This window comes from Carlito syrichta, unplaced genomic scaffold, assembly GCF_000164805.1.
Source record: "Carlito syrichta isolate Samal-C Ts95f unplaced genomic scaffold, Tarsius_syrichta-2.0.1 Scaffold303724, whole genome shotgun sequence".
Classification (NCBI taxonomy): Eukaryota; Metazoa; Chordata; class Mammalia; order Primates; family Tarsiidae; genus Carlito; species Carlito syrichta.
Window position 1 is genome coordinate 102308 of NW_007247820.1, and position 13867 is coordinate 116174.

The 13867-nt window shown below is 38.4% G+C and overlaps 1 protein-coding gene across 1 annotated transcript in view; it reads right to left on the reverse strand.

Annotated features, from left to right (window-relative positions):
• Positions 1-13867, reverse strand: part of LOC103261504 (vacuolar protein sorting-associated protein 13A) — a gene marked incomplete at its 3' end in the record, with an annotated part of 187695 nt that overhangs the window by 77808 nt on the left and 96020 nt on the right. Inside the window, exon 31 of the mRNA XM_008059114.1 lies at positions 13692-13795. Within this exon, the coding sequence (XP_008057305.1) occupies positions 13692-13795 (104 nt within the window). The remainder of the gene's footprint in view (positions 1-13691; positions 13796-13867) is intronic.

Below are 13867 nucleotides of genomic sequence, written 5' to 3' on the forward strand. Positions count from 1 at the left end.
TAGAATAGGTCATGCTACCTCAGGGAATTATGTTAGTTCAAGCATGATCAAACATGATATTTGAGGTTTATAAGAATACAGCTAACTTTAGAAATTTCATTGTTCCCACTTTCTACTAATTGCAGTTTTGGCTTTAGTACAATTACAGTTTGTATTTGGGTTTCATTTTAGAAGCTTTATTGCTGATGATCAGCTTTATATATTAGGATTAGGAATTAGAAACTTTTATAGAAATTAAGATAGATACATAGGATTTTAGAATAGCCATTTTGTTAAGAGATTATAATCAACTGTTCTTGGAAACAGCCCAGCATGATCTATGGACTGGGCCACATTCTTTAGGAACTGCTTTGAGCTATAATTAAGAGTTTTTTATAGTACAGGTAAAATTAGCACAGAATAGAAAGGTATTAGGATTTAAGTCAGTCATTAGGTATTGGGAATGCAAAAGTTTTAGAAGTTATTGATTATTAGAATATTATGATGTTAGAATTGTTGTATTGTTTGTGAGGAACATAAACCAAGCATAAGGAACATTAACCAAGCATAAGGAACAGTGAAATAATATTGGGATTGTCCTTCCTCATGCTTGAGGAAACACCTGGTGGGTGGGGGGACGCCCCTCATCCACCTGGCTTTGTGTTCACGTGAAAATCTTGTGAAACTTTAGGATAAAAGGCTTACAGTTTGCCCCATTAAATCGGCTTCTACACTAGACAGAATCCAGTCTCTTTCTTTCTCCCCCCTTTTCTTTCTTTCTCTTTATTTCTCCAGAATAATCACCGACACTGCCACACCTACCAGGGACCCCCTAAATCTCTCTGCAGGGGCTGGCCCCCCGCAATTAATGATGGAAAGAAAAGTGAAAACAATTCAGAGTGGAGCGAGGCAAAAAGATGGTAGATGTTGCTCATTCCTATAACATGAATTATTCAACCACTGGCAAGATTCTAAAGAACAAGGACAAGGGCATAGAACACAGGAAGTCTGCTGTGCTGATGATGTCAGCAATAATATCGAAGAAGCATGAAAGAGTGATGGAGAGATGGAGAACCTTCTCAGTGTGTGGATGCAGGATCAGTATCAGCACTGAGTCCCATTCAGCTTAATGCTGAACTCCTTTATGAAGACTTGAAGAAGAAACACAGTGAAGAATCAGAGAGTGCATCTTTTAATGTCAGTCATGATTAGGTGCATCAGTTCAAGGTTAGAGACAACCTTCACAATGTAAAAGTAAGTGGCAAAGCAACAAGAGCAGATATGGTATCTGCCTGGGAATTTACTGAAATGCTTTGAGAAATTATTAATGAAGGTGCATATTTATCCGAGCAAGTTTTTATTGTGGATGAAACAAGACTGTATTGGAAGAGGATACCAGACTGAAGTTACATCAGTAAGGAGGAAAAGTTGATACCAGGATATAGCAGCAAAGGATAGGCTAACTCTGCTGTTTGGTGGCAATGTTTCTGGTGATATGATGCTGAAGCCTCTCTTAGCTTACTATCCAGAGATCCCAAAAGCCCTTAAAACATAGCCAAGTGCTCTCTTCCTGTTGTGTGGGAGAGTAATCCCAAAGCTTGGGTTACACAGGCCATTTTCCAGGACTGTTTTTTCCACCACCTTATCCTGAAAGCAGAGAAATACTGCTTGGAGAAGGACATCACATTCAACATTCTTTTGCTGCTCAACAGTGCTCCAGGACACTCCACACTCATGGACAACTTTCATCCCAATATCAAAGTAGTACATCTGCTACCGAATACTATGTTGCTCATCCAACCCATGGACCAGGGAGCTATAGCGACTTTCAGGAAATATTATTTATATCACACGTTTCATCAGGCGGTAAAGGTAAGGGATGAACTAGGAACAACCTTGTGACAATTTTGGAAGGACTATAACATTTACAAGGCCATAAAAAACACTGACTTTTCTTGGTATGAGGTTAGAGCTATTACCACAAATGGGGTTTGGAAGAATCTTTGTTTGCAGTTTGCTCACAACTTTCATGGACTTGAAAAGGTGGATGAGGAGTCCAAAAAGGTCTTCAGTAACTTAGACCCTCAGCAAGAAGCTGGAGCTAGATCTGCAAGAGGACAAATTCACTGAACTCCTTGCTGTGTGAAATGAGGAGCTTACTAATGAAGACCTGATGGAATAGAAGACCCAGAGAAAAAGACTAAGAGAGACAAGAGAAAGAAGTAATTGAAGAACTAAAGAGATTCATGAAGCAGGAAATGGCAAGGGGATTTTCTTTATTTGAGGAGGCACCATTAGTTTTGGGGCTCAGCACCCAAATGTAGAACAGTAGACAAAGGTTGCAGCAGTTGTTCAGAATGCAATCCAGTGATACAATGTCACTTACGACAAGAAATAAAGAGCTACTACCCAGACATTATTGAATCATTTTTTCAAAAGGATAGAATTGAATCCAGCAAAGAACCAGAATCTGTGCCATCAATGTCAGGCATAAGTGAAATTGTAGCTTACCCTCCATCTCCTATGGCTGACAATGCTTCAGCTCTACCATCTCCCTCCTTCTCTCCCTCTTCCAGTCACAAAGTTTTCTTGCCTGTTCACTCAATTCCAGCACCTGTGTGCTAGTTATTGTACTGTATTATACTACTGTACCTTTCACAGTACTGTAAGATTAAAAATGCCTTGTGTGATTGCTTATTTTTTGCATTATAAACCTATTATAGCACAGTACCATAAAGCTGATTATGACAGTTAGATACCTAGGCTAACTTTGCTGGACAAATGAACAAATTGGACTTATGAATGTGCTTTCAGAATGAAACTCATTTGTATGTGGGGGATTTACTGTATTATCTTATACATAATTTCTGACATTCAATCAATAACTAGAGAAACTCAATAAATGCAAGAAAAAAATAACCAATAAATGATAAAGCAATCAATAGAACCAAACTATCAGCTACTTGTAAGTCTTTCTTGAGAAGTGTCTGTTCATGTCCTTTACCCACTTAAGGGGGTTAACTTAGGTTTTCTTTCCCTGTAAATTCATTTCAGTTCCTTATAAATCCTGGATGTTAGGCCTTAGTCAGATGCATAGCTTGCAAATATTTTTTTCCAATTCTATGGGTTGTCTCTTTACTCTCTTAATAGTTCCTTTTGCTGTGCAAAAGTTTTTTAGTTTGATGAGTTTTTGTTGCATTTTCTTCTGAGGACTTGGCCATTATTTCATTGCCACTGCAATGTCCAGGAAGACGTTCCCTAAGTTTTCTTACAAGATTCCTATAGTTTAAGGTTTCACATTTAAGTCCTTAACTGATTTTGAGTTAATTTTTGTATATGGTGATAGGTAGGGGTCCAGTATCATTCTTCTGCATGTGATTAGCCAGTTTACGTAGCACCATATGCTAAATGAAGTTTCCTTTCCCCAATGTTTGTTTTTTTGTCTGCTTTGCCAAAGATGAGTTGGTTGAAGGTCTGTGGTTTTATTTCAGGGTTCTCTATCCTTTTCCATTGACCTATGTATCTATTTTTGTACCAGTACTATACTGTCTTGGTTACTGTAGCCTTGCAGTGAAATTTGAAATCTGGAGTGTGATGCTATCAGCTTTGTCATTTTTGTTGAAGACTGTTTTAACTATTCAGGCCCTTTTTTGCTTCCATATGAATTTAAGTATTGTCTTTTCTAGGTCTGTGAAGAATGTTGCTAGTACTTTGATATAGATTACCTTGAATCTGTAGATTGCTTCTGGTAGTATGGACATCTTGAAAATACTGATTCTTCCAATCCATGAGCATGGGACGTTCTTCCATTTGTTTGTGTCGTCTGACTTTTTTTCTTCTGAGGTGGAGTACCACTCTGCCACCCAGGCTGGAGTGCAGTGGCACACTGACAGCCACACCAGCGTTGACGTGCTGGGCTACGGCGATCCTTTGGCCTCAACCTTCCAAGAAGCCAGAACTACAGGTGTGCGCTGCCATGCCTGGCTAATTTTTGATTTATTGTAGAGACGAGGTCTCACCAAGTTGCCTGGGCTGGTCTCAAACCTGCTGGATCAAGCAATACACCCAGCCTCCCAAAGTACTAGGATTACAGGCTAAGCCACCGAGACTGGCCTCTTTGATTTCTGTAAGCAGTGCTTTGTAGTTCTCATGGAAAAGATTTTTCATTTCTTTGGTTAAATAAATACCAAGGTATTTTGTATTTTTTGTAGCTATTGAGAATGAGATTGTGTTTCTCATTTGGTTTTCAGCCTGCCGTTGAAGTATAGAAATGTCACTGATTTCTGTGCAATGATTTTGTATCCTAAGACATCATCAGAGTAATTTATTAGTGCTAGGAGGCTTTTAGTAGAATCCCTAGGGTTTTCTAAGTATTGAATCATATAATCTGAGAAGAGGAATAACTTTACTTACTCTTTTCCTATTTGAACACCTCTAATTTCTTTCTCCTGCCTGATAGCTCTGGCTAGAACAACCAGTCCTATGTTAAACAGGAGTGGTGAGAGTGGACATCTTTGTCTTGTTCCAGTTCTTAAGAATAATGCTTTCATCTTCTGCCCATTAAATATGATGTTGGTTATGATTTGTCATAAATGGCTCTTATTATCTTGAAGAATGTTCCTTCAATGCCTAGGAATTTGAGTATTTATCAGGAAGTAATGTTAGATTTTATTGAATGCTTTTTCAGTGTCATTTGAGACAATCATGCGGTTCTTGGTTTTACATTTGCTTATGTAGTAGATTACATTTATTGATGTATGTATGTTGAAACTACCCTTGTATCCTAGTGACAAAACCCACCTAGTCATGATGAATGATCCTTGTAATGTGCTGTTGGATGCAATTTGCTAGAATCTTGTTGAGAATTTTTGCATCTGTTAATCAGGGAGTATAGCCTACAGTTTCCTTTCTTTGTTGTGTCTCTGTCATTTTGGGGTATCAGAATGATATTGGCTTCATAAAATGAGCTAGGGAGAATTCTTTCATACTTGATTGCTTGGAATACTTTCAATAGGATTGATACCAGTTCTTTCTTGTATGTCTGGTAGAATTCAACTGAGAAATCTTCTGGCTCAGGGCTTTTTTCTGGTGGAGAGGTTTCTAATTACGAATTTTGTTTCTTGTATTCTTATTGGTCTGTTTAGAATTTCAATTTCTTCCTGTTTCAATCTTGGGAGGTTATTTGTTGCCAGGAATTTCTCCATTTCCTCTAGATTTTCAAGCTTGCTCACATACAGATGTTCATAGTACTTTCTGATTGTATTTTGTGTTTCTTCAGGTTCAGTTGTCACACTGCCTTATTCATTAATGATTGTGTTTATTCAAATTTTCAGTCTTTTTATGTTAATCTAACGAGGGGTCTGTTAATCTTATATATTCTGTCAAAGTATGAGTTTTTATTTTTGTATGATTTTTCCTTTGTATGATTTTTTTAATCTCTATTTCACTTAATTTCTTTTGATACTTTTGTGATTTTCTTTTGACAATTTCCATTCCTAGTTTTGGGACTGGATTATTCTTGTCTTTTCAGTTTCTTTAGGTACATTAGACTGTTTATTTGAGATCTCTCTATCTTCTTGATGTGTGTGTGCAGTGCTATAAACTTCCCTCTCAGCACCAATTTCATGGTATCCCAGAAATTTTGTTATGTTTTGTCTTTGTTTACATTTGTTTCTAGGAATATTTCTATTTCTGTCTTGATTTCTGTATTAACATAAAAGTCATCCAGAAGCATGTTGTTTAATTTCTATGTATTTGTGTGTTTTAGAGGGTTCCTATTGTTTAGTAATGATATTTATTTTTATTCTGCTGTGGTCTGAGAAGATGCATGGTATGATTTCGACCTTTCAAAATTTGTTCATGCTTGATTTATGCGCAAGTATGTCATCGATCTTAGCTTCTGTTCCATGTGCTGATAAGAAGACAGTATATTCTGTGGTTATTGTATGAAGAGTTTTGCAGATACCTACTTGATCTAATTGGTCCAGTGTCAAGTTAAGGTTCCAGATTTGTTAGTTTTCTGCCTCAAATATCTGTCTAAAGCTATTAGTGGGGTACTGAAGTCTCCAACTATTATTGTATACCGGTCTATGTCCTCTCTTAGGTTCACTAGCAATTGTTTTAAAAATTTGGGTGCTCCTATGTTGGGTGCATATATATTTAAGATAGATATTTCCTGCTGATGAGTTGAGCCCTTTATTATTATGTAGTGCCTTCAATGTCCTTTTTAACTTTTGTTGGTATAAAGTCTGTGTTATTTAATGTAAGAAGAGCTACTCCTGCTCTAAAAACATAGAACACTTCACAAACGTGCATCATCCTTGTGCAGAAGCCACACAAATCTTCTCTGTATTGTTCCAAAATCAGTATATGTACTGCCAAAGTAGCACAAATATGATAATTTTTAAAATAAAAGTAACACAAATTTTAAAAATGGCTTCTAAAAATTTTCTTGTTCCTTATTCCCATGAGCCATTCCCCTTTGGTGTTTTGGATCTCTTTTTGTCTTACACTAAATAAGCCATATATAAAATATAAGAAATAAGGAATTTTTTACACATAAAAGTCAGGTCATCACTCCTTCATGAGTACTATGGGCTATGACTATTTACCAGTTTCCTTTCTTCTTGTCATACTTCACACACTGACTTTCTATCTCAACAAGTACATCAGCTTTTCCCAATCCTAATATTTAATATCTCTTCACTCCCTTAAATATACTATACGTAGATGCCTCTATTCAAGAATTACCTGTCCATCTCTACAACAGCATCTAGAGACCACTAACCTTTCTGTTTTATACCCGATAACAAATTACCTACCTTTCAACAAGTAATCATCCACATCAAAGGACTCTCTTAATACTATAATATTATAACAACTATACTAGTAATTTGTCCTGAAAATAAACTTTAAAAAATTTCATTTATTAGATTAGACTTTAGACCCTCTGGTATATATAAAATTATGAGGCTCAGAAAACTTGAAGAGAACAAAAAGAAAAAAACGTGAAAAGGATATTTACTTAGTTCCCCCCAAAACGTTATCACAAGAGCATTATTTATTTATTTATTTTTTATTAGTCAATATTTTTTATTATGGTTTTGTGGGGTACAGTTAAGGGTTAGGTGTATAATTATGTTTCATTCAGGCACCCTGTTGATAAGAGGTGTTTTCCCAGCCCCAGACAGATATTTGCTACTGTTAATCCCATCCTCCTCCCCCCCCCATAGTTTCCCAGTACCGTCATTCATTCTCTTATAGTATTACATTGGATGTTCAAGGTCCATTATATGAGTGAGAACATGTGATACTCGGATCTTTGTTTCTGTGAGAGGTCACTCAGTATTAGTTCCATTCAGGTTGCTGCAAAATTCATGATTTTGTTTTTTTATGGCTGCGCAGTACTCCATCATGTATATGTACCACATTTTCTTAATCCAGTCCTCTTTTGATGGGCATAATGGTTGCTTCTAGGTTCTTGCTATTGTGAACAATGTTGCGATAAATATACGTGTGCAGGGTGCAGGTATCTTTTTTATAGAGTGATTTGAGTTCTTCAGGGTATATTCCCAGTAGGGGGATTGCGGAGTCATATGGAAGGTCGATTTTTAGAGCTTTTAGGAATCGCCACACTGCTTTCCACAGAGGTTGCACTAGGTTACACTCCCACCAACAGTGTAGAAGTGTTCTCTTTTCGTCACACCCTCTCCAGCAGCTGTTATTTTTTGAGTTGTTGATAATTGCCATTCTGACTGGAGTTAGGTGGTACCTCAGTGTGATTATGATTTGCATCTCCCTGATGATTTGTGAGGTTGAGCATTTCTTCATGTGTTTGTTGGCTGCTCGGATGTCTTCTTTTGTGAAGTGTCTGTTCATATCTTTTGGCCATTTTATAATGGGGGTGTTTGTTTTCTTCTTTTCAGTACCTTTCAGTTCCTTGTAGATCCAGGATGTTAAGCCTTTGTCAGACCTAGAGTTGGCAAATACTTTTTTCCAGTCTGTAGGCTGTCTCCCTGCTCTCTTGATGGTTTCTTTGGCTTTGCAGAAGCTTGTCAGTTTAATAAGGTCCCACTTGTCTATCTTCTCTCTTATGACCTGTGGGTTTCGGGTTTTGTTCAGGAATTGGATGCCAGTTCCGATTTCCATGAGGGTATTTCCTTCCTTTTCTAAGGTTCTTATGGTTTGAGGTTTTACATTTAGGTCTCTGATCCATTTGGAGTTAACCTTTGTGCATGGGGATAGATAGGGGACCTGTTTCAATCTTCTGCATGTGGTTAGCCAGTGTTCTCAGCACCATTTACTGAATAGGTTCTCCTCTCCCCAGTGGTAGCTGGTGGGGGCTTTGTCGAAGATGAGTTGGTTGAGAAATTGAAGTTTTGCTTCTGGAATCTCAATTCTATTCCATTGATCTATATGCCTGTTCCTGTACCAATACCAAGCTGTTTTGATGATTGTAGCTTTATAGTAAAGTTTGAAGTCTGATATTGTGATACCACCTGCTTTGTTTTTTTTTTTGCTGAGGATTGTTCTGGCTATTCTTAGATGTTTGTGTTTCCATATGAATTCCTGTGTTGTTTTGTCTAGGTCTGAGAAGAACGCTGTTGGTAATTTAATGGGTATTGCATTGAATTTGTAGATTGCCTTAGGTAAGATGGCCATCTTTACAATGTTGATTCTTCCAATCCATGAGCAAGGGATATTTTTCCACTTGTTCGTGTCATCTTTGATTTCTTTGAGCAGTGTTTTACAGTTTTCATTGTAAAGTTCTTTCACGTCTCTGGTTAGGAAGATGCCAAGGTATTTCATTTTTTTTTTGTGGCTATTGTGAATGGAATTGTGTTTTTTATTTGGGTTTCTATTTGTTTATTATTGTTGTAGAGAAATGCGATTGTCTTTTGTACATTTATTTTGTATCCTGAGACTTTGCCAAAGGCCTTTATCAATGTAAGGAGGTTTTTGACAGATTCTCTTGGGTTTTCAAGGTACACAATCATATCATCTGCAAAGAGACACAACTTGACTTCCTCTTTTCCTATTTTCCTGATTGCTCCAGCCAGGACTTCCAATACTATGTTGAACAGGGGGGTGAGAGTGGGCATCCTTGTCTAGTTCCAGTTTTCAGGCGAATTGGATCCAATTTTTGTCCATTTAGGAGTATGCTGGCTGTGGGTTCCCCGTATGTCTAGATGTTCAAGGGTTTTTATCAAGAAGGGGTGCTGGATTTTATCAAAAGCTTTTGCTGCATCTAATGATATGACCATGTGGTTTTTGTTTTGACATCTGCTGATGTATTTAATTACATTTATGGTTTTACGAATGTTGAACCAGGCTTGCATCCCAGGAATGAAGCCTACTTGGTCATGGTGGATGATTTTTGAGATGTATTGCTGAATCCGGTTTGCTAGGATCTTGTTGAGAATTTTAGCATCTATGTTCATCAAAGATACTGGCCTGTAGTTCTCTTTCTTTGTTGGATCTTTACCTGGCTTGGGTATCAATGTAATGTTGGCTTCATAAAATGATTTGGGAAGAGTTCCATCTTTTTCAATCATCTGGAATACCTTCAGTAGGATTGGTATCAGTTCCTCCTAGAATGTCTTGTAGAATTCTGCTGGAAAGCCATCTGGACCAGGGCTTTTTTTGTAGGAAGTTTTCTTATTACATAGTCGATTTCCCTGATTGTTATTGGTCCATTTAGTGTCTCAATTTCTTCTTGTTCCAACCTAGGTAGGTTGTATGATGTCAGAAAGTCCTCCATTTCCTTAAGGTTTTCAAGTTTGCTTCCATACAAGTGTACGTAGTAGTCTCTAATGATCTTTTGTATTTCTTCAGGGTCAGATGTGACTTCATCTTTTGTTTTTCTGATTGTGCTTATTTGGTTTTTTTCTCGTTTTTTCTTGGTCAGTCTAGCTAGGGGACCATTGATCTTGTTTATCCTTTCGAAGAACCAGTTTTTTGGTTCATTGAATTTTTGTATTATCTTTTTGTCTTCTATGTCCTGGATTTGGGCTTTTAGTTTGGTTATCTGGATTCTTCTGCTGAAATTAGGGTTTTTGTGATCTTGCTTTTCCAGCTTCTTTAAGTGGCTTGTTAGGTTGTGAATTTCTGTTCCTTCCATTTTCTTCATGTGTGTTTGTAGGGATATAAATTCCCCTCTTAATACAGTTTTCAGGGCATCCCAGAGATTTTGGTAAGATGTTTCTTTATTTTCATTTGTTTCCAGATATCTTTTGATCTCTGTTTTGATTTCATCATTGACCCAGGAGTTGTTTAGCATCATGCTGTTTAGTGTCCATGTCTTTGTGGGTTTTCGGGGGACTTTGTTGGTGTCAATGTTTATTTTTATTCCACTGTGGTCCGAGAAGATAAATGGTAGAATTTCAGTCCTTTTAAATTTGCTTATGCCTGATTTATGGCCGAGTATGTGGTCGATCTTAGAATATGTTCCATGTGGTGATGAGTAGAATGTGTATTCTGTGGTCTTTGGATGGAGTGTTCCGTAGGTATCAATTAAGTCCATTTGGTCCAAAGTCACATTGAGGTTCCGGATATCCTTGCTGATTTTTTGTCCTGATGATCTGTCGAGGGTTGTGAGTAGGGTATTAAAGTCCCCAGTTATGATGGTGTTAGAGTCAATATCTTTCTTTAGTTTTCCTAGAAGTTGCTTAATGAAAGTTGGCGCACCTATGTTGGGTGCATATATGTTTAGGATAGATATTTCTTGTTGATGGATTGAGCCTTTTATCATTATGTAGTGGCCTTCTGTATCTTTTTTGATTTTTAATAGCTTGAAGGGTATTTTGTCTGAAATTAAGATAGCTACTCCTCCTTTCTTTTGTATTCCATTCACCTGAAAGTTTGTTTCCCATCCTCTTTGAGTCTGTGGGTGTCCTTTCTAGTGAGGTGAGTCTCTTGAAGGCAACAGATTGTTGGCTGATGATATTTTATCCATTTTGCCATTCTATGTCTTTTCAGTGGCACATTTAGTCTGTTCACATTTAGGCTAATAATTGAAATGCAAGAGTTGATCCCTGTCATACGGTTCTTACAGAGTTGTTCCTCTTTGTTTGTTGTCTTTCTTTGGGTTTTGGAGTTGGTTCATGTGTGTTTTTAATCTTTTGCCTGTACTCTTGTGAAGAATGCTGTTGTTCTTTTTTTTTTTTCTTCTGTGTTCAGTACTTTCTTAAGTGTTTCTTGTAGAGGTGGTCTGGTGGCAGTGTACGTTCTGAGGGATTAGATATCTGGAAGAGATTTCAACTCTCCCTCACTAATGAAGCTTAGTTTGGCTGGGTAGGTTATTCTTGGTTGAAATTATTTCTCTTTTAGAACTTTGAAGATAGGGCTCCAGGCTCTCCTGGCCTGAAGTGTTTCTGTGGATAAATCTGCTGCTATCCTAATTGGTTTTCCCTGGTAGGTAGTCTGGCCATTTTCTCTTGCTGCCTTTAGGATTTCTTTTATAGCTACTTTGTTTAGGAAATTATTATGTGTCTGGGAGTTGGTCTTCTCATTTGTTGTCTTGCAGGGGTTCTCTGAATCTCTTGTGTTTGAATTTTTTCATCCTTAATGAGATGAGGGAAGTTTTCTTGTATGATTTCATGAAATGTTTGTTTCAGTGTGGCTTATGTTTCTCTCTCTGCCTCAGGAAGCCAAATTCCTCTTAGGTTTGGTCTCTTGAAGTGATCATTCATCTCTTGCAGGTTTTGTTCTGTCTTTTTGAGCTTCTTTTCTATGCTTTTGACAGTTTGGGTTAGTTCTGTGTTTTGGTCTTCGAGCTCTGAGATTCTTTCTTCTGCTTGGTTGATTCTGCTTTCCATGCTTATTAGTCTGTTGTTCATTTCCATCACAGTATTGTTTACTGCTGTCATTTCTGACATCAGCTCCTTCCTATTTTCCTCTTGTCTCTCCTCAATTTTTTAAATTCTCTCCATTAATGTCTTGATGTCTGGGTTTGTTGCATGTGACCAGTCATTCTGGGGGCTCTTCATTGTTTGTGTTCCAGAATCTGTTTTCTCAGTGTCTGATTTCCCAGGGGTCTGTTTGAGGCCTGCATTCTTCTTTTGGTTTTTCCTCATTTGTGCGGTTTCCCCCCCTCCCCACTTTTTCCTTCCCTCCACGTCACCGTCTTCTTTAATTCTGTTATTCAGGGGTAAAGGGATTAGTTTTACTTCTGTTTGTTCAATCTCCTATTCTTTATGTATGTCCTCTTACTTTGTTCAGTTCTGGAGTTGCACTGTAGGTTGGAGGTGGTCCTTTTTGCAGTTTTGAGATTTACTTAAGGGGGGAGCTGTGATTCAAAATCTACTTGCAGGTCCTGGTATTCGCTGACAGGTGTGTGGATAATCTGGAACCCACTTCCCACTGCCCTGGAATCTGTCCGTGCAGTGGGGTCGTAGGTTTACTCCCTGAAATAAAACGTGATTAGCAGTGGGGAGAGAATGGAGCAGATAGTGGGTTGAAGAGGGGACTGGAGAGATAGAGGAGTAAGGGGGAAACAAACGAGTGTGCCAACAAACAGAGAGAGAGGCCTATACTGAAACAGATAAAAATAATAGACCACAGCTACAGACGAACCAATTGTCATACAAAAAATAAAAAATAAAAATAAAACATATAGTGATGCTAACATACAAGCTAACCAACCACCTTGTGAGTGTGCTGTTCCTCTATACAAAGATATGCTTTACAGAGAGAAGAAAAGAGAAAAAAAGAAAAGGAAAAAAGAAAAAAGGGAACAATACAGTAGGAATAGAATTAAGTCATTAAACTAACAGAATCAATGAAGCACACTCTGAGACATTTCGTTTAAGTCTAATGTCGTTTCAGGTCTGATTTCTAGTTTTCTTTTCAAGCTGGTAAATTAGTTTGCAGTTAGGGTCAGTTGCCCCTGGTCTGCTGTGAAGGACAGTTCAGATTACCCTCCGTTCAGCACTCTGGTCTATGTCTTTATCAAGCTTGTTTCTCCTGTTTCGGTGTTGTTACCTTGAATCACCAGCAGGTGGTGTTATCTCAGCTGCTCGCCCCGGGGGTGGGGGCAGACAGGAACAAGATGGCTGCCTGCCTCAGGGCAGACAAGAGGAGACTTACGGCAGGCAGGCAAGACATCTCTGTCGCAGGAAAGGTGGCAGCGATACCAGCAGATCTTCCCTGAAGGGGCTTGAAGTTTGAAGTAGTTCACCTCGAGCCGGGTGATGCGATGTGCTACGGCTGTCATGGAGGCCGCGGTGGTGGCGGGGGAGGTCCTGTGGCGGCGGCGGCACCGTTTGCGCCACAGTGACTGTCCAGTCCGTTGCGATGCCCCAGCGGTGGGAACGGCCGAGCTCTGTATGAAGAGCAGGCTGCGATGTTGGGGTCCGCAGCCCCCCGGGGCGAGAGTCAGAGACCCACTGCAGATCTCCTTTGCAGAGGGCTTCACAGACTGGGTTGCCCCGTCGCCATCTTGCCGCTTCTCCCAAGAGCATTATTTATACTTCTCTAGTGAGATACTGTAATCCTCATTTTACAAGTAAAGTAACAGAATCCAAGATTAGGTAACTTGCTAATTGTTACACAGCTATTAAGAACACAGCTAAGAACCCAATTATGCCTGTTTCTAAAACCCATGCATATAATAAGCCACACTGCTAAATTATGACGACTGTCTATTAATTGATGCCTATGACCACTGTTAAAGGACAATCATATTTAATGATGTACTATTAAAGAATTCTTACCTTTTTGTACATAGCTGTTATATCAGAATCCAAAACAATTATATTCCTTAGCTTTGCATTTATTTCAGTTACTGAAGGCTTCATAATCATCTCCGAATCAAGCCCTAAGGGAATAAAAGAGTGACTAATTGCCTTTTCTTTCACTTGAGTTCTGAATTTATTTCTGTGAAATGTTA